At 38.1% G+C, this 19,822-nt stretch overlaps 1 protein-coding gene across 3 annotated transcripts in view; it reads right to left on the bottom strand.

Annotated features, from left to right (window-relative positions):
- DOCK4 (dedicator of cytokinesis 4) overlaps nucleotides 1-19,822 on the bottom strand; it is a 487,078-nt gene that overhangs the window by 244,657 nt on the left and 222,599 nt on the right. For all 3 annotated transcript variants that reach the window (XM_049893613.1, XM_049893614.1, XM_049893615.1), the window contains exons 3-7: nucleotides 18,115-18,155; nucleotides 16,055-16,110; nucleotides 10,268-10,364; nucleotides 6,194-6,342; nucleotides 909-993 (exon numbers count right to left, since the gene is read on the bottom strand). In XM_049893613.1, coding sequence (XP_049749570.1) covers nucleotides 909-993; nucleotides 6,194-6,342; nucleotides 10,268-10,364; nucleotides 16,055-16,110; nucleotides 18,115-18,155 — 428 coding nt within the window. The remainder of the gene's footprint in view (nucleotides 1-908; nucleotides 994-6,193; nucleotides 6,343-10,267; nucleotides 10,365-16,054; nucleotides 16,111-18,114; nucleotides 18,156-19,822) is intronic.

Here is a 19,822-nt window from a genome sequence, read left to right as displayed (position 1 = left end):
ATTCTTAGAAAAATACTATGAGCTTAGCAAGCTACCCAAAAAAAGGCAGGATCCTCCAAAGGATTCCATCATTTATGATAGACACTCTTCCTGGAAACTTTCTACTAAGATGCAGTACTAAGTAGATCAAAGTAAAATAATGCTTGGAGTGACTTTGCCTTTGAAAGCCCTTTCCAACCACCTTCTCCAATTTTGTTTTAAGAAAGCTTAGTTTATACCAAGAGATTAGGTAAATTTTATAGTAGTATATAAAGTAGTAAGAACATAAGGCTGAATACAATGTAGATTGGACCAAATTTGGGAAACCTAGATGCCGAGTCAAAAAAATTGGACTTTAACTTACTGCTTAACTGGAAAATATCCAAAGCCATACATGGTGCTGTGATGGTAAAAATGATAAAATATTCTAGGGTATCATCACTTAGAAATGAACTCAGGCCAGGAGGGGTGGGGTAAGACCAGTAGTTGAAGACCAAGGAGGACGTATTTTCAACAGTCTGTGTATATCATGAAAATGGGGACAGTGAGGAGGGTTAACAACTAGGTGAGCAATGAGTGGACATAATTACTTACAAAGCTGTCCTGAAGCACAGCAGATAAATACGAGTGACTTGTATAAAAAAAATTCAAAATGTATAAAAATTTGCAAAAGAATCTCAAACTCCTTTGAATTTACTTCCTAGTACCTGGGAATTGAGGGCTAAGTAGAGAATGTCACTTCGTTCTGAGATGGGTAAAGTGTCTGGGTACTGCATTCAGGGCATGGTCACCTCGGCTCTCAATTTTCTTTACTCTCTCTAAATTAAACTTGGAACATCCTGTTCTTATAAAATCAAGCAAGTAAAAAGCATGCCATGGAAACCACAAAATTAGCAGTGACACTGTCAACCAAGGTTTCCTATACTTACCAATCGGTAAAGCTCGGTAATGCTGATGTCCTCTGGATCCACCATTGAATACTCTTTCCTAGGCACCAGGTCCAGTCCCAGTTGTCTAGAAAACAAAGGACAAAAGTTTACAGAGAGAAAAGTGACCTTTGTGGAATATGTTACAATTGATTACTTTACCGCATTGTCTTGGAATTAGATATATAACCACCATGTTTCTCTCACTCATATTTTAACCATATTACTTGTTACCATAGTCAAGGCAGTCAACATAACTAAGGCTAGACACTGAGAACAGCTTCAGAAACAGAAGATGACTAAGGCAGGCAAATCAAAGGAGGTCAGGTTGACACTGTCTTTGGGGGCTTTGACATCATACGGTGGGGAGTCTTAAGCATCCAAAAATTATTACCAGAGAATCCCTTCCACACTGGAGCAGAGTAGAAAATAGAGCTGGGCCTAATTTGGTTCTGAAAACTGAAATTGAGGAGAGGGGAGTTTGACCTTTAGGATTTGACCTGGCATCAGAACACCTGGTTATATCCAGAGCCAATACACTTCTAATGTGAATCTCTGGCAACATGGTGCATGGTCCTCACTCCATGAAGTGTTCTGAATTGTTATTAGGAGAAACTTGCTAAAGGTAGGGAATGGAAAATGGGGCAGCATAGTCCTAGGTCAGGGTGGCAAAAAGGTTTAATCCTATGTCAGCTTTCGTTGTGGCTGACACATGGCCTGGTGTGCCAAGAAATATTAAAAGGTTGTATCTAGTCTCGGGATCAGGTAAGGTTATCAATTCGTGAGGTCTTACCATGGATACAGTAATATGAGTCTACTCCTGTTTTGGTCAGTTTTCCTCCACTGACCTTGGTAACATACTACTCACCAAGGCACCCACTGTACAATGCTGATACCAATTCCACATAATTCTCTTCATTTCCTTAAACACTCAAGACCATTTCAAAGGTCCCACAATTCCTTTATGATGCCCTATACATCAAGGCCAAGATTACTATCTACCAGACTCCTGTCATCACCACACTCCAGGTTTCTCAAGCTTCACCCTTTGAGGATAATTTATTCTAGATCTCTTTCACAACATCGCTGTTTCTAACATACGAGTCTTCTGCATTACACATCTGATTATAGAACCAGTTTGTTTTTTTTCCTTTTTAAAGAAAAGATCCTGAAATTCTGCACCCTCCCCAAAACCTCACTAGTAGTTTCATAAGTAAAATTTATTAATTCAGCACCTACTTCAGGCCAGGAGATCAGAAGACTGTGACCTTCCTGAGGGCAAGAGCTGTCTCTCAGATACTAAAACAGTTTCTTAACCGTCTCAAGTTATGTTTCTCACTGAGAAACTTGAAAATCACACTCTCCCATTCTTTTAATTTTAGCTCAACTTTCAAATCACAACCAGTACTATGATTTATTTTCAAAATGCCCATGTCTGTCTGTGCTAACCTTCACCAAAAACTCTGATCGTGTCATTTCCTCATTCTTCATCTTCTCCAAAGAGAGAATCACTTCACTGCAACCTAAGACGTTATCTGGCACCTAGTTAATATTGCTGATGACAGATTATCTACCAAAGGAAAGGAGATGCATAACCATATATATATATATATACACACACACATATATATATACACATATAACCAGATAGCAATTGTGGTTCTGGCCTTACCCACAGCCCCTTCATGGAAGTTGCCCCAACCACATTCTCGGCTGGAAGGGGTACAGGTGGCTGACCATCTCCCCTTCCAGAGCCACATGTGACCAGCCCACAGGTGGACACTTAAGGACAATCATGGACTAGCTAGCAGCATATGAGTGGTCTGGTATAAAATGCTCAGTCCAAATCAGGATAACAGATACTGGCACCATCAATGAGATTCCTTTGAGAACCTGAACTTGAAAATTCATAAAGCATCAGCCTTGTGGTAGAAGGGAAAAAAAAGATATGTGAAAGGCGGCTGATTTACATCACTGCAGAATGAGTGAATGAAGATCTGGTGTGGAGACTCTAGAGTAGGTGTCGGATCCAGAACCTTCCACGAGTCTCTAGCCCTGCAAATTCCTTTCTCCCATAGGGTTTGACTGTTCAACTTCTACTGGGTTCCTAAGAGTCCTGTCCATGTATAGAAAGTTTATTTGTTTCTATTTTTGTATTATTAATTCTTAGGTATATTCTTATCAGGAACCCTGGTGGCACAGTGGTTAAGTGCTTGGCTGCTAACCGAAAGGACAGCAGTTTGAATTCACCAGCTGCTCTGCTGGAGAAAGATGTGGCAGTCTGCTTCTGCAATGATTTACAGTCTTGGAAATCCTATGGGGCAGTTCTACTCTGTCCTATTAGGGTCACTATGACTTTGAATCAACTTGATGGGAATGAGTTTTTTTTTTTTTTAGGTATATCCTTAGGATAAACCACCCATTGTTTGAGGTTTCTTAACTCACAGAACAGGAGCAAAGGCAGTGCTTTACAAAGAGTAAGACAAAAAGAGACAAGGAGAGAAGGGAAAAGATAGAGGGAGATCACATGGGATATGGGAAGCCAGTGGAGGGGGATGAAGTTTTCATATTAACTCAGTCACTAAACTGCTCTGAGGCAAGAAGTAGGACCACTGGAAAGAAAGGATGAACTGATCGCCTCTCCTCCCCATGTCACCTGAGCAGGAAAGGCAAAGGACATCACAGGCCTCTACGGGGAAGAGAAAGATGAACCATTATTTTAACTCTGCCCAAGCTCCCAGATGAGCCCCACATCCTCTAGAAGATGGCATCCCTTCATCACTCCTTGACAGTTTGATATACAACTTGAGACTCAACATATTCTTGTTGATATCATTTTTGTTGTTGATGTGATTTAGGAGATCCCGTGTGTTACAGAGTAGAACTGCTCCATAGGGTTTTCTTGGCTGTAATCTTTACAGAAGCAGATTGCCCAGCCTGTTTCTTCTGCAGTGCTCAGTTACCAGCTGAGTGCAAACTGTTTGCACCACCCAGGGACCTCAACACCGAACACATTCTTAATTAATGTTTATCCAGAATTCTACTAACCCACTGCCGTTGAGTCGATTCTGATTCATAGTGATCCTATAGGACAGAGCAGAACTGCCTCATAGGGTTTCCAAGGCTGTAAATCTTTATGGAAGCAGACTGCCACATCTTTCTCCTTCAGGGCAGCTGGTGGGTTCAAACCATCAACCTTTCAGTTAGCAGCTGAGTACTTTAACCACTGTGCCACTAGACTCCTCAGAGCTCTACTATATGCTGACAAATAATTCTGCAGGACAATTTAGTATAATTTAACATGCAAGGAAATTATCTCAATCTGCTTTCCATTTAGCAAATTTACACTTGAAAGAATGAAATAAGGTAGCTGCATAATCTATATGCTGTTAAGTCATTTTCACGTGAGCAGTCAAAAAAATTCAAAGAAAGCAGAATCAGAGCTCAGAAAATTTGAGGACAATCTAAACTGTTCATTTTCATGCATCAATGTCTTACCAATTTACAAAAAATTCGCCACAGACCTTTCCATACTATAAGCTGGAACCCTCAGTCAAAAACTGAGTCATGATTTAGTCATAAATAATGTTTTTCATTTCTTCCTCTTTTCCTTCTGTCATTGTATTCCTTCTAAAATCCGAAAAAAGTATTATCTTCTTGCCTGTTGTATCTTTCTGTTATTTTTGATAAGCTAAATTCATCCAACTTTCTTATCTACAAACTAGTACTTTAAATAAAGACCAGCATAATGACTGAGAGTCAATAAAATCCAATAAAAACTCAAAGTATTTTCAGAGTAATAAAGGAACACATGAAAGAACACTTGAAGAGTGCTCAGGTCTACCCCCCACAGTACTCTCCACTGCACATAGCAAGACTGGAAGTTCACTGGCAAATCTAATTTCTCAGAAGGCATAATGTATTTTGGATCCTATTGCCCTGGAGCTGAAAGGGCCCTCGAGCCTCCTCTAGTTCAACTTATTCCTTTGACAGATGAAGAACTAGTGTCAAAGAGGGCTCATGAATTTGCCTCAGGTCTTAAAAAAAAGTAGTGTTCTTGGCTCAATGCTCTTGCTATCACTCCACACACACACACACACACACACACTTATTTTATTCTAGAATGAATCTTCTAGACAAAAATAATGTAGGGCTACTTTACCTATTGGCTGTAAAAATATGAATGGCACAACTAACTTCAACAAAGTACCAGAAGGACTGTGGGTGAGATGGAGGTTTAAAATTATTAGCTGGTCCATGTATTCCTATTTGTGGCATGTAACGTCTTAGCAGGAATCAAAATTGGCTTCTGATAAAGCAACTTCCTATAGTTAGGGGAAGCGACACTCTAGTTTCAAGTCGGTTCTTCCACATTCAGTTAAGAGGCAAACTTCTCGGTGGTGCACATCTGTTTTTTTTCTTCTTTCCTGTTGCTTTTCTCTTACTCTCCCACTGTAAGACCCTTTATAGGTCCAAAGAGCAAGCGGGGATTTCGGGAAGAGGAATGGAAGGGAAGATATGGTCACGTAGGATATTGAGGGACCATTTCGCTTCCTTAAACCTAAGTCTTATGCAAGTATAGGATCATAGTCAAAGTTAACTTATTCTAATTTCTCACCCATATATTCATATTCAAATTTAGTACAAATATCAACCTTGGTCAGAGGTTTAAGAGATGAGATTTACTACTTAAAGTGCTTGGTTGTTATTTTAAATTAGTCACTTTCAGTTTTATTTTAAAGTAAATCTCTATCAAGAACAGCCTTTTACTAAATTCCCAAACGCAGCTCCTCAAAGTAGCTCATATGTACCACAGGACTAATCAGGGCAATAATCAAAGCCCCACTGGTACACCACCGGTAAGACTTTTAGCAGAAGCTGTCAACATTTGCATCTCCCTCTGGTGACCTATTGCCACGAGAGGGACGAGGTATAGGTTAAAAGCAAACGCACATGCCAAACCTACAGCCTGTTGAAAATTAAAACCTATTTAGCCAGAAGCCATATCTGATGGATGTCCACTGTGAACATTTAGTTTTCTGTCAGCATGACCACACTATAAGGCCACACAGGGCCCTAGTGGCCAAACCACATAACGGTGCCCACACCAGCTCCATGGGCGGTGGTTCTTGGACCCATCAATGCCAGTTTTCACTAAGGCCCCAAAAGAGGAAAACTGGTAGGCTCCATGTGGTTTCTTCTGGAGATGTCACCAGCACTAGGTAACGTCTGTGTCACTTCTGTTGTGTCCACCCACCAGGATGGCCCCTGCGATGGCTGGTACTCACTCATTGCCCCAGTCGAGGCGGGCAGTAATGTGGCGTTTCACGTCCTTCATGCGGTCATGGGTAAGGTGTCCCACCAGCACCTGCCGCCGCAGATCCAGGATTTCATTCATGATGTGCCACAGACGATGGAAGAGATCACCTTCGTTTCTCTAGAAAATATACAAACGGGAGATTTTGGTAGTCAGTCTCCATACTGAATGGTGGGGTAAGCAAAGAGGAAGGAAAGGAGACAAGTCCTGGTGATCCCCCAAGTGCTTGTCACTCTCTGCACAAGTTCTCCTTTAATAGATTCACTCAATTCTATCACTTCTCACTTTTTACTCACGTTATACACTCCCATACACTACAAGGGTATTGTAACAGAACACTTTGTAATTATCTGTTTAATGTCTGTACTCTCCACTTGGCTATAAGGTGCCAACAGCCATGGCTGTGTCTGTCTTGTGTAGCCCCAGCAGCCAGAAAATGAATGAATGAACAAATGAATACCTTGATTTATAGGTGTTTGTTTTTGTGGACCTCAAGGGGTAGGTCCGGTGTAGGTCATACAGAAGAATAAGGATGGAAGATCAAGAAACACTTGAGGAAGTCAGTGGTCAAAAGGAAAGATTCATTTGAGCAAAAGAAATCACATAAAGGCTATAAAATAAGTCAAACCTCATGCAGCAAAGGAGAGAGCCAGCATCCTTTTGAACTGACTGCCACAGTGAGGAAGTCATGTGCCCTGCTCTTAGCTGTTCTGCAGTTACTTGTCTAGTAGGATGGTCTTTACTTTCTAATGCTGTCACCTCTAGCACTTATGTTTAAGAGAATACTGAGATGAGAAGAAAGCAGGAAACCGTACACAAATGAGAACCAGCTGCTCAGCCTCTTCATGTAGGGAAGGAAAACCAGGGGTGGCAGGGGCATTGACATACCACAGGCCTGGCCAGCACACTTGCCTTAGGAGTATATAAAAATAGCCCATATCTGGTGTGACATTGAGTCATAATATTACAATTCTTTAAAAACTGGACTGGTTTGAAAGCTATATAAGAATGTGAAATGCTTTTGATTTAGTTGAAATGAAAAGAGTAGGGTATAACCTTAAACACTTGATTAAAACAGTACCTAAAAAATCCTGCCACATATAAGAAATGCAACAAAAGTTAATCACAAATATTTTAGTGTTTTATAAAATGGGTAAGTTTTTATTTGCCTTAAAAGAGAAACAACACAGATTTTGCCAGTGGCAGATCTAAATTTAAATTCTGGCTTCACTACTTAGCATGGACCCTTGGATCAATAGAGTAAGGAACTTCCTTGATAAGATGGGAGGATAAAAATTACCTGGCAAAGCCCTAATGAACATATATGTAAAATATCCAGCCTAGGGCCTGCACATCAATAAAAGATGGTGGTTGTATTTCTCCTAAACTTTTTGTGGTTATATTTTTTATTAGCTTTAAAAATACTATTTAGGCCCTTACCAATGAGATTACAAAGAGGAACTAGCATCTCTCCAGCCATGTGCTTCTATGCTAAATGTTCTGTATTTATTATCTCATATACTTGCTTAAAACTTACTAGATATCGATTGCCCCCATCTACCATCTTTCAGTGGAGAAGGTAGGTGCCTTAAAACTGTTGGAAAAGAACATGAACAATACCTCAAATACACTCAAGCATGATAAATGTGACCCAAAACACCTGGCACATACAGGTAAACAGAAACCAAAAAGTCCCACACGGCCAAAGTATCCTCATCCCTAACCTAAAAAATCTGATCTCTCCAGGTCAAACTTTACATTTGTTCCTAATATAACTGGCTACCATGCCAGTAGCCAGGGAAACTCTTAAATATCTCTTTCTCACTCCTCAGGATACCAGCAGGAAAGAAGGCTACTCCTAGAGTTTACAACAGATACATTTTGAAATCAACTGTGTCCCCAAAAATAGATGCTCACAACCTCAAAAACAGACAAAAATAACTAGATAAGGCACAGTAAAGAGGAAATTCAACTCTGTTCCCCACGAGTAGCTACGTAAAAGGAAAAGTGCTGGCACTCTAGTTCATCTGATAGACGACGTATACACTGCCTTATTTTTCCAGCTCTTATGTTGGGTATTTTTTTTTTTTTTTTATGTTGGGTATTTAGCATGCAGTGCTTTGAACCTTTCAGATAGTTACTTTTTCAAGTTAGTTCCATGCACATTGTTATTTTAACTGAAATTCTGATTGGATTTTTAATTCTTTTCAACTCAAGTAAGAAAAAAAAGATGGAGATCTATATGTCCTCTGCAGTGTCTTAGCCCGGGGCCCTTGAGGTCAAAGTTATCTTGACTTTGCATTTACCATATCCTGGCAAAGCTTAGATTCTGTCTTTCATCTAAGATTGTCTTGTGGATTTTAGTAGCAAGCCCTAAAGCCACCACCAGCTCCAGGAAGGTGACAGTCACAGAAACCCCAATATCAAAAAGATTTCATTAATGGTTTTTTAAGATTTTCTCAGCTCAGTGAAATAGCCTATTTCATTTTATATGTAACAGGCAATAAAACTGTCATATTGAGCCAAGGTCCCTCACTCATTTGGATTTTCGGTTTGACAGTCTGTCTGCAATCATTTTGTTAGGATGAGTATGGTATACCTTGGTATTTTGAACTTATCCCTTTCAATGATCAAGCTATTGTACAGATTTCTTTGCAAATGAAAAAAGAAATAGCATTCACCTTCCCCAAAACTTCACTGCTTCCAAACTTCTAGCATATGTAATGGTTCAGAGGGACGGCATGAAAATCCTATCAGAATCCCAGCTCGGTCACTTTCCAATTACTTGGCCTAGAGGCAGTACTTTACTCTCTGGGCCTCATTTTCCTCCTCTGTAAGCTGGGGACGGTAACAGCTATTATTTCATTGCGTGGCTGTGGAATCAAATGAGATGCTACATATAGAGTACTTCCCATGGGTCTTGGCACAGACTAAGTGTCCAATCATGTAATTAGTTATAATAAATAAGTAAATAAACACACACATACATATGCCCAAGAAATATTCCTTTCTCTAGTATATTAATAGTCACATTAATTCTAGCTAAGAAGTCTATCGTTTATAGTATACTTAAATTATTTATAGAATTAGAATATAGTAAAACATATTTAAAAAAACTAACATTATGTCGAAAGTAAATTTATTTCCCTCTGATAAATCATAACATTCAGCAAGTCTAACACTACCTATGTAAGCCATCTTATTTGGCTAGATGCCAGAAAAATCATCTTTTATATTCCTGAGGTATTGCAAAAGAACTTATAAAATATTTGCTCAGTGAGCATGAGATTACGACAAGACTGTGTCTTATTAAGGTTTGTATTCCTAACACCCTGAGGAGTACAAGTGACTTATAGCAGGTGTTCAGATATTGTTATTATTGTCAGTTGCTGTTGAGCTAACTCAGATGCATGACAGCCCCATGTGTGCAGAGTAGAACTGCTCAATAGGGGTTTCGAGGCTGAGACCTTTCAGAAGCAGATTGCCAGGCCTGTATCGTGAGAAGCCTCTGGGTATGTCTGAACCACAAAACTTTTGGCTAGTAGTCCAGCGCTTAACCACCTGTGACACCCAGGGACATTAAGATATTAGTTGATGTTTATTTATGCTTGGATGCTAACTGAAAGGTTGGTGGTTCAAACCCACCCAGTGGCTCCAGGAGAGAAAGGCCTGGTGATCTGCTCCCATAAAGATTCCCATTACTGTCAAGTTGATTCTGACTTACAGTGACCCTATAAGATAGAGTAGAACTGGCCTACAGAGTTTCCAAGGCTATAATTTTCACAGGAGCAGACTGCCCTATCTTTCTCCCACAGGGCGGCTAGCAGGTTCGAATCACCAACCTTTTGGTTAGCAGCCGAGTGCTTAACCACTGCAGCACCAGGGCTCCCCAGAACGCTATGGGGCAGTTCTATTCTGTCACATGGTGGGTGCCACTATGAATCGAAATTGCCTCAACAGCACTTAACAACAACAATAATTCATATTCAGATATTTCTTAAAACACTTCTCTACCAGAATAATTATGTCATTAAAAGTTACTTACCACATAGAGTTGTTTCCACATGGTACCCCAGTCTCTCAACGTTGATGTCATTTCTGTGATAACAGAGTCTTCAGTGGGAATAACCATTTCAAATTGTCTGTAAAATTAAGAAAGAAAAATAAAGTATATATGCAAATATCATAGACAACAATTGTATTTTAAATACCCTAATAGATAAGCTAGGGAAGAAAGCCACGCCGTCCTTTTCAGGTTCTACACACAGTAACTGGGACCTTTTAAGTGCTACGATCACAGGTCTCACAGTGAGTAAAACACTCAATCATTAGGATATGATGGTTACACAAGGTAAACATCCAGACTAGCTCAATGTTCTAAGGAATTAGACGTGGAGGTGCTGATGAAACACTCACAGGATCGCATTAACACGTCCTTTTTTATTATTTGTAAATGGGGCCATGAGAAATGATTAGTACAATTAGAAATGTTATTATGCATCATACAACTTATCGAAGACCTAAGACATCAGCAATATTTGAATATCCATTCCAGAACGTTCCTCTCTATGATTAAGGTAATATATTCTTCCCAATTTCCTCTTTAAGAGTCAGAAACTGTACTTGGAAAACATCCATCCCAACATCTAATAGGGTATTTATGGCAATCCTGATGTTGAGATACATAAGATGGGCGGAAAAACAGATTTAACTTGTCCTCTGTATCGTATCTTTAAGGAGCTCTGGTGGCTCAACAGTAAAGCGTTCGGCTGCTAACCAAAAGGCTGGCAGTTCAAACCCACTAAGTGGCTCCAAGGGACAAAGAACTGACAATCTGCCCCTGTAAAGATTACAGCCTAGAAAACTCTATGGGGCAGTTCCACTCTGTCACACAGGGTCACTGTGCATTGAAATCAACTCAACAGTACCTAGCAACAACAACATCCTATCTCTGGCATATAATAATCTCCTTTTTCTTATCTCTGGTGTCGTTTTTTAAAATTCCTTCCATTTTTGTACAGACTAAAGTGGTTAAGTGGTTTATATTACCATTGCTCCTCAAAGAAATGTTGCTAAAATATTGATGGGGGTTATTTATTCGATCGTATTTTTCTCAGGGACAACATCTAATATAGAGAAGGTAACAGGATATTAGACACTGAACCAGGCTGTTTAGATGATCAAAGGAAAATTATTTCTTAGCATGAGGCTAATAACTGCTCTGCAGTTCCTTTTTGGCGTTATGTCCAAAGTGTGTATAACTCATTTGTAAAGTCTTTGTGAAAGCAAGTATAAGAACTAAAATCTTTCCTTGATTTCTTCACCAATGGAGCCTTGCCTCTTCATCTCATACCACTGCAAAAATGCCTGCCCGGTGAATATTTTCCTTCTTTCTAAAGTCTAAATTTAGCTGAAAATACAAAATTAGGATTTAAAACCAGTAATAAAGTGAACAGTAATATATGAACTGTGACATTGACAGAACCTTTTAATAAGTCTATGTGTGACATCTTCAAATGGTAGTACGTTTATTTTCCTTTAGAAGTAGCTGTTGTAATTTAAATGATGAATATTTGGAAACGGAGATTATAAAATAATCCAAAACAAGGTCAAATAGGGAACAATGAATTTTCAGCGAAACTAGGCATCCTACTTAACATCGAAAAGTAACATAACCTCAGCAGAAATTAAACAATACAGAAATGGCCTTACTATTCACAAACTATAATTTAATTTAAGGATCCTTGTCAGTTCTACTTGCTCTAAAGACCCAAGAAAAAACATAAAAGCAATTCAGTCTCTGGGAAGTTGATTTAGGTTTTTTTCCCAACCAAAATGTAAATTTTTAAGAAGCACAAAATTGCCATTGTAGGCAAGGCAACTGTTTTCTACTAATTTTAGCAAAACAACAATCAACGTTCAAATAGTCTGTCTTAAGTAGTCGCTCCTGAACCAATATTTCGTTCAGATCATCTGGGATGTACTTTACAGCTGTTTCATCCTGGTGGGCCATCAAGCTGCTGATTCACTTAAAATAAGACTTGTAACACCACGGTCCCAAAGAGATTCTGCTCTGGGGAAAAAGAAAAAAACCACCTGGCAATGCTGCCATTGTTGTTGGGAGCCGTGGAGTCTATTCTGACTCATAGTAACCCCATGTGACAGAGTAGAACCGCCCCATAGGGTTTAATCTTTACAGAAGCAGACTGCCAGGTCTTTCTCCCTTGGAGGGGCTGGGTAGGTTCGAACCACCAACCTTTCTTTCGATTAGCAGCTGAGAGCTTAACCATTTGTACCACCAGGGCTCCTTAGCAACTCAGTACCCCTTAAGAAATGAGTCTCCATTTCCCCTCTCTCCAGCCCCAGGTCAAACCAAAAAAAAATATGATAAAAACCGAACCCGTTGCCGTCTAGTGGATTCTGACTCATAGTAACCCTGTAGGACACAGTAGAATTGCCCCACTGGGTTTCCAAGGAGCACCGGAGCTCTTATCAGGCCCTGGTAATCACTGATAATATCTAATAATTACCTTTTGCCTCTATATATTTGCCTACTCGAGATATTTCACATAAGTGGAACCATACAATATTTATCTTTTGGCGTCTGACTTACTTCATTGAGTATAATGTTCTCAAGGTTTATCTATTTAACAATCACCTGGTAATATGGGACCTCAAATGTTTTCAGGCTAAAGTTTCTTTTCTACTTAAAAGTCCTAAAATCTAAGATAACTATCGATTATAACTTCTATTTTTTTTTTTTTTTAATAAGTTTTGGTTCTACCCCAAAGCTCTCTTGTTGTCCAACGCTTATGATGCCCATGAAACTTAGTGTCGGGGGAGAATCCACAACCAAGTCATAAACGTATACAAATGCTGAGACACTTTTTCCTACTTTTACACTTCCTTGGGGTTCAGGGATGGGGGTCAGATCTGTACCACTTACCAAAAAAAAGAAGGTGTTTTTTAAAAAAATGTGACCCACCTCAACCTGTTCTGGGCAGTGTTATGGACTGAATGTGTCTTCAAAAATATGTGTTAGAATCCTAACTCCTATATCTGTAGATGTAATCCCATTTGGGAAGAGGGTTTTCTTTGCTTTGTTAATAAGGCCATATCAGTATTGCGTGTGTCTTAATTCTGAGTGATACAAAGAGCAGAGAGACATAGAGACAAGCAAGCACAAATGGAGAGAAAGATAGAGGCTACATGGAGATGCCAAGGAACCGAGGAACACAGGAGATACAGAAGGTAAGACAAGGATCTTTGTTGAGATGAAAAAGGACAGAAGGCCTTTCCCTTGAGCTGGTGCCCTGAATTAGGACTTCTAGCCTATTAAAAAGGAGTCCAGGTTGCATAATGGTTAAGTGCTTGGTTGCAAATTAAAAAGTTGGCAATTCAAACCCGTCAGCCGCTCCACAGAACAAAAGACCTGGCTATCTGCCCCCATAAGGATTAAAGACTAGGAAACCCTATGGGGCAGTTCAATTTGTCCTATAGGGTCAATATGAGTCAGAATTGACTCAACGGTACCCAACAACAACAATAACCCTCCTAAACTGTGAAAACATAAGTTTTTGTTAAAGCCAACTACTTGCAGTATTCCTGTTATGGCTGCACTATGAAACTAAGATAGGATAAACTTTCACTGGGTGGAATGATGCTTGAACTCATCTTTGGTAGCATTCTATCTTGTCTCTTCTTCAGTTGGAATGTAAGATGGGGGCTGGGTGGCCCTTTGCTCTGGGGAGTTGAGAGGGTCAGCATCGGGCTTGGGGCAAAGGAAGCAAAGAGGACTTGGTTGCACCATCCTGCCCAGGATTAAGGGACAGGGATAGCGGCCTTTGACTTTCCACACTGCCTAGTTCAGACCTCCAGGACAGAAAGGTCAGAACAGTGTTTGGCTGAAGTTCCTCTGGAATGTCCTTTAGTTTACTTGATGGGGGCTGAACAGTGTCAAACCCAGCCCAGTGCGAGAACTTCAAGAGGAGTGACAAATCTGCTCGGCTCATTTTTGCTGAATATAGCTGTACAGCATTTCTGAAGAATACACATTTATCTAAAAAATTCAGAGTGAAATCATGCAATGGAAAAAGAATGGAGGGCTCAGGCCTGTGTTTCAACGCAGGTTCCACTGTTGCCTGAACTGGGTGATCTTTGGCAAGTTACTTAAGGCCTCTCCGTGCTGGTCTTCCCATATGTAGATACTGCCCATTTGTTAGCATCTAGTCTATGGAGGGAAACCCTGGTGGCATAGTGGTTAAGAGCTACAGCTGCTAACCAAAAGGCTGGCAGTTTGAATCCACCAGGTGCTCCTTGGAAACTCTATGGGGCAGTTCTGCTCTGTCCTATAGGGTTGCTATGAGTCGGACCGGACTCAACAGCAATGGGTTTTTTTGGTTTCAGTCCATGGAGTTGTTATGAAGATTAGAAACAAGATATGTAAAGCCCCAGTAAAACAAACAAACAAAATGAGTTGATTCTGACTTATTAGGACCCCATGTGTGCAGAGTAGAACTGCTTCACAGGGTTTTCAAGGCTGTGACCTTTCTAGAGCAGATTGCCAGGCCTTTCTTACACGGCATCTCGAGTGGGTTTGAATCACCAACCCTTCCACTGGTAGTCAAGTGCTTAACCATTTGCACCACACAGGGACTCCAAGCCCCACGAAGGGACCTCAGTAGTAGTAGTAGTAGCAATGGTGTTTAGTAGTATTAGAATTACATACCACTATTTTAAATAATTATTACTACTAATAAAAATAATATTGTTTAAACTAGCTGGCTTAAATATATAAGACAAAGTGTAATGAGAACCTAGGTTCTTTAAGTTTTATTCATATAGGGAAGACTCAAAGTATTTATACCAGACTCTTAGCCACTTGCGGAAGTTCTTTCACTGAACTTGGACTTAATACTATACCTTTATCAAGAGTGGATATAAGAATCATTCATTTGAATAGCATCCTTTAACTTTTTCGGTAAAACTCAAGTTTGAAGAGACTTCACTATGCTTTAAATTGTGTTTTAAGAATTTAAATAATAAACTGCTGTTTAGGGAAAAGTTGTGATTTCTAAGGCTAAAATCAGTATTCCTTTGTCATAAAATGAAAATTATACAATGATCCAACGCACGTCCCTCGTGGCAATGGCACCAAACGTTTATGTCCAAATCCATGGCCCATTTATAATAAATGATCGGCTCATATGAACCACATAAATAGGCAAGTTCTACTGTTTTAACTTGTGATATCTTATCGGATATGTTATCCTGAAAGCTGCTTCAAGTCCTTTTGGAAATATTGGAAAAAACATCTAAAATGTGTAAGAAATCCTTATGTAATCAATGAGTTCAAATAAACAAAATATCGTATGAATAACATTCTCTAAAGTAGAGTAATGGCCTTGTGAAATGGTCACACACCAAAGGTATGTTATTATGTCCATTTAGAGAAAGAAATTCAAACTTGGGATCTTATAATCAGTGGTGAATCTAGGAAATTCCTGGGTTTTGAGACTACATGACTCAACATTTAATGGGTTTGACTGCCATGCTTCCTTAAGTAGCAAGAAACCAAAAACTGCTTAAGAATAGGCTGACTCCATGACCTGTGGACAACGAGAGACCTCAGTGTCCTTTCCTGCTGTGTCCAGTGCATGCAGACATGTAATTCTCTCCACCAACTGCCTTACTGCCATATATCTTTATGAAACAACCTAGACAACGGTATAATCTAAAGTTTATTTTTCAATACAATTGCTATGGCCTTTAAACACCTAAATAAGTGATGGTTCTGTGAAAATCCTAGCTATTAATAAAATTCATTTCTTACCCTTTGTTCTTTACACAGGCATTTTTCAAGTGAATGTAGCTGGAAGGAAATATACCCTGAAAGGGAAAACAAAGGGTTATGGTGCTGTCTGTTAAGGATGGCTTGGTTTCATAGGTCATATGCATCAAACACAACCATGAAACTATACTAATGCTAGGAAGAAGAAAAACATCTCCACCACATTATCATATAGGCTAAAATCTATTGCAGCTTAGGTCTCTCCTTTTTAGTTTTCATTGTTTACAAATTCAGAAATACTCCAAAATAAATATAATTGAACACAAATTAGATCCCATCATGAAAATATTCTCTTGATAAGACTGAAAATAAAACATGTTCATGAATTCTACACAAAATCATGTTATATTGAATATTTTTTTAAATATTGAATAGTTTTGGAAGAGACCTTTTTTTTTTTTTCTTTTTGGTGGTTGTTCTTTTTCTTCGCAAAACATTCATGTTTGTATTTAAAACTACACGCTAAAAAAATTAAACTGCTGTAAATTTGGAAACAATATGTATGGTGTTAAGGAAGATCTTTGACAAAAACACAGCAGCAATTAATCACTAAGCTGCCATTCGAATGGAACAAAATGAAACAAAAAGAAGCCAAGCTAGCTTAAAAGCCTTTTATGGTAGGGAAATGACAGGGCAAGGAAAATGCTCCTTTGTTCTAAATGGGAGATTGAAAGAAACAAAAAAGGGAACATCAATTTTATTGCCTATTAAGTGACAATATCCTCTGAAGGATTTTTGATGTATAATCAAATGGCAAGTGCAATTAAATATTTAGGAAAACAAATGTCATTTGAATACATTATCACCACTGTGGACCCAAGTATAAAATAAAAGCCAATACACAAATTCTCTATATTTAACAGTAATAGATATGCAATTCATTCTTTCTTTTTTCCCTTAAAATTTAAATTCACCTCAACATGCTAGGATCAACAGAGAGTAGTCTTAATTTATAAGGAAAGGTCAGAACTTGGGGTTTAATTGTTAAAGAGAGAGAAAGTAACAGAGAAGTCATAACAGATTCTTTTTCCTCAAACATGTTCTAAATGAATAATTAAAATACCAAAGCTATATTTGTGTGTGCCCTACAGATGCCCCAAAACAACTTTGAGGGCTAACCTATTAAAAAAATTAAATCTGTATATTCTTTTGTGCTTCAAGCTCACCTAAAATAAATAAAATGAAGTAATTCAACATAGTTGGATGATCCAGAGAGTGGTGTGTTTAACCAAAAAGGTTCGCAAAAGAGTTTAGCTTACTGACATTGTATTTTGAAATTGAGAAATAATATAATTTTTGATCTACAATCCTCATGAAGGCAGAATTAACCCAAAAAATGTTCACAACTATCTAAGACAACATTCGAGTATGTGGATAGTATGGGTAAGAGCTGGGAAGATAAGAATAAAGTAGAAAAACATAGATATTAATCAAAATCACAAACTAAACAAATGAAAGGCTAAAACAAAAGTCACGCTACCTCTTACTACAATTTCTGAGGTTTATATAAATATTTAAAGGATAATGAATCTTAGTTTCTGCCTGAAATTGTAAGAAAGATGGGCTTCTTATAATTTGGTTTTCCCATATTTCAGATTCCCAAATCCAGTGAGGCTCTTAACATGCTGCTAAAATAAATTTGTTTCTGCACACCAATATCTTACAAATGATACTATAGAAAACTTACAGATTAAATACCTCTACTCAATGTCTCTTTGGGAATACACATTTCCCCTGGCTGGGTTTTCACTTAGCTCTCTGAGAAACTAACACTTATAAAAAAGATTTTGTTTAAATATAATAAGCTTATTAAGGTCTTCCCAGGACAATTTTCAAGAGACACACAGGATTGTCATCTGAGTAGTATATTTTACTTGTAATCCAAGTTCAAAGGAATTTCCAAAATTATGAAAATCTGTATTAGTATGCAGCATTTCAACTAGGAGTCCCCACTGTAATCTCAATTGTATAATGAAATAAAGTAAAATGACTATCTTTTTTTTAAAAGTCCCATAATCATGGTTCGAAGAAATCATTTTTACCTTGATATTTGGGTTTTTTAAGGCAAATCCTCGGTACCAGCCTGTGGAAAAACAATCATTGTCATATTTCAATAAACCATTGTAATATTTTAAAAAGTAATGAATCAATCTGTTCTTTGCTGGTAATACTTTACCCAACATGTAAATATTCTATGTATAAACATGGTGGTGGTTAGCATAAAGCTAGACTGTAGTTAAGTGACTACTAGTTCAAGTATTCTATTAAAAAAACTGTTTAAAAAAGACAATTGTAGTGGAAATTTATATTAAAAATACAGAAACATGCATAGTATAAAGAAAGGCTGTGGAACATTGGACTTACATTCTGGTTTTGCCACTTATCAACTATTTAATCTTAGGCAAGTTACTTGATCTCTCTGAGCATTTTCTCCCATTTTATATAAAAGGCCACACTAATTCTCAGGAAAATTCAAGAGCCTGTACAAGATTTAGTACATTTCCAAATTCTATCTGCCTGACTACAAAGCACAGACTCTTCACCACCAACAACAGCAGCCATCTAGCAGTCATGTAGTGAATTTAATTTGTACATCGTTCAGCCCCAGGTCTTCGGCTAGATCAGTCTGATAGCCTAAGAGGAGTGAAGCCAGGTCTCATTTGCTAATAGCACTCATGGACACTGTCTCATCAGCACAGTACCCTACCAACTGAGCTCACCAATACTTTTATTTTGTAGAATGTCAATTCCTTAGCCTCAAAGTAGCTCAGAATCACTTTTACAGCAGTATCCTTAGAGAAGAACAATGTCTTTTTGTAGTTTAAAACAAATACAAAAACCCATTGCCGTTGACTTGATTCCAACTCATAGTGACCCTATAGGATAGAGTAGAAAAGCCCCTTTGGGTTTCCAGGGAGCAGCTGGTGGATTCCAATTGCCAACCTTTTGGTGAGCAGCTGAGCTCTTAACCATTGCATCACGAGAGCTCCCAAAAAAATAAATACAGGATATATTATAATTAACATATAAAAAACCAAACCCACTGCCATCAAGTCAATTCTGACTCGTAACAACCCTGCACTGGTAACATATAACATATAAAAAAAATAACATATAGCCCCCTTTAATTTAAAAGTATTATTTGCAACTTTTATGTTCTCAAGTGTAGAAACCCTTTTGTTTATTCATATAAGAAATTATTTTCCTATGACATAAATGTTCTAATTAAAATTTTAAAAACATTTGAACTTTGTACTTAATATTTGTTTCTCATGATGTCTTCTCAAAAGAATATATTGCAATATAACATGCCTAACAATGTTTTAAAATGAGTCTGAAGAAATTAGTATGCATTTGAGAATCAGAAATCTCTAAACCTCAGGATTTACTATATCTCATATAAAATTATACATCAAAAATATTGATTTATATATAATTATTCTAACAGCAATCAAAACTTTTCAAGAATGTAGAAATGTCATGGAGAGGCTTCTCTTATGGTACTGTAAAGGTTTTAGATTTAAAAACAGCTGCCGTTATAATAGAGTTCATTTTCCTGCACCAATTCAATACAGATTTCATATTTACCTTTGTACAACACAGAAACAGACAAATACATCTGGTAATGATATAGAAAAGCTTCTTAATATATTTTTAAGGGGATCACTTGAGAGAAGACAGAATAAAGACCTATATAATAAATTCACCATTTAATGCCGGGCTCTAACTGAATCTACTGTTCCATTTAGG

Source organism: Elephas maximus, chromosome 8, assembly GCF_024166365.1.
Source record: "Elephas maximus indicus isolate mEleMax1 chromosome 8, mEleMax1 primary haplotype, whole genome shotgun sequence".
Lineage (NCBI taxonomy): Eukaryota > Metazoa > Chordata > Mammalia > Proboscidea > Elephantidae > Elephas > Elephas maximus.
This window is presented reverse-complemented; position numbering and strand designations above follow the sequence as displayed.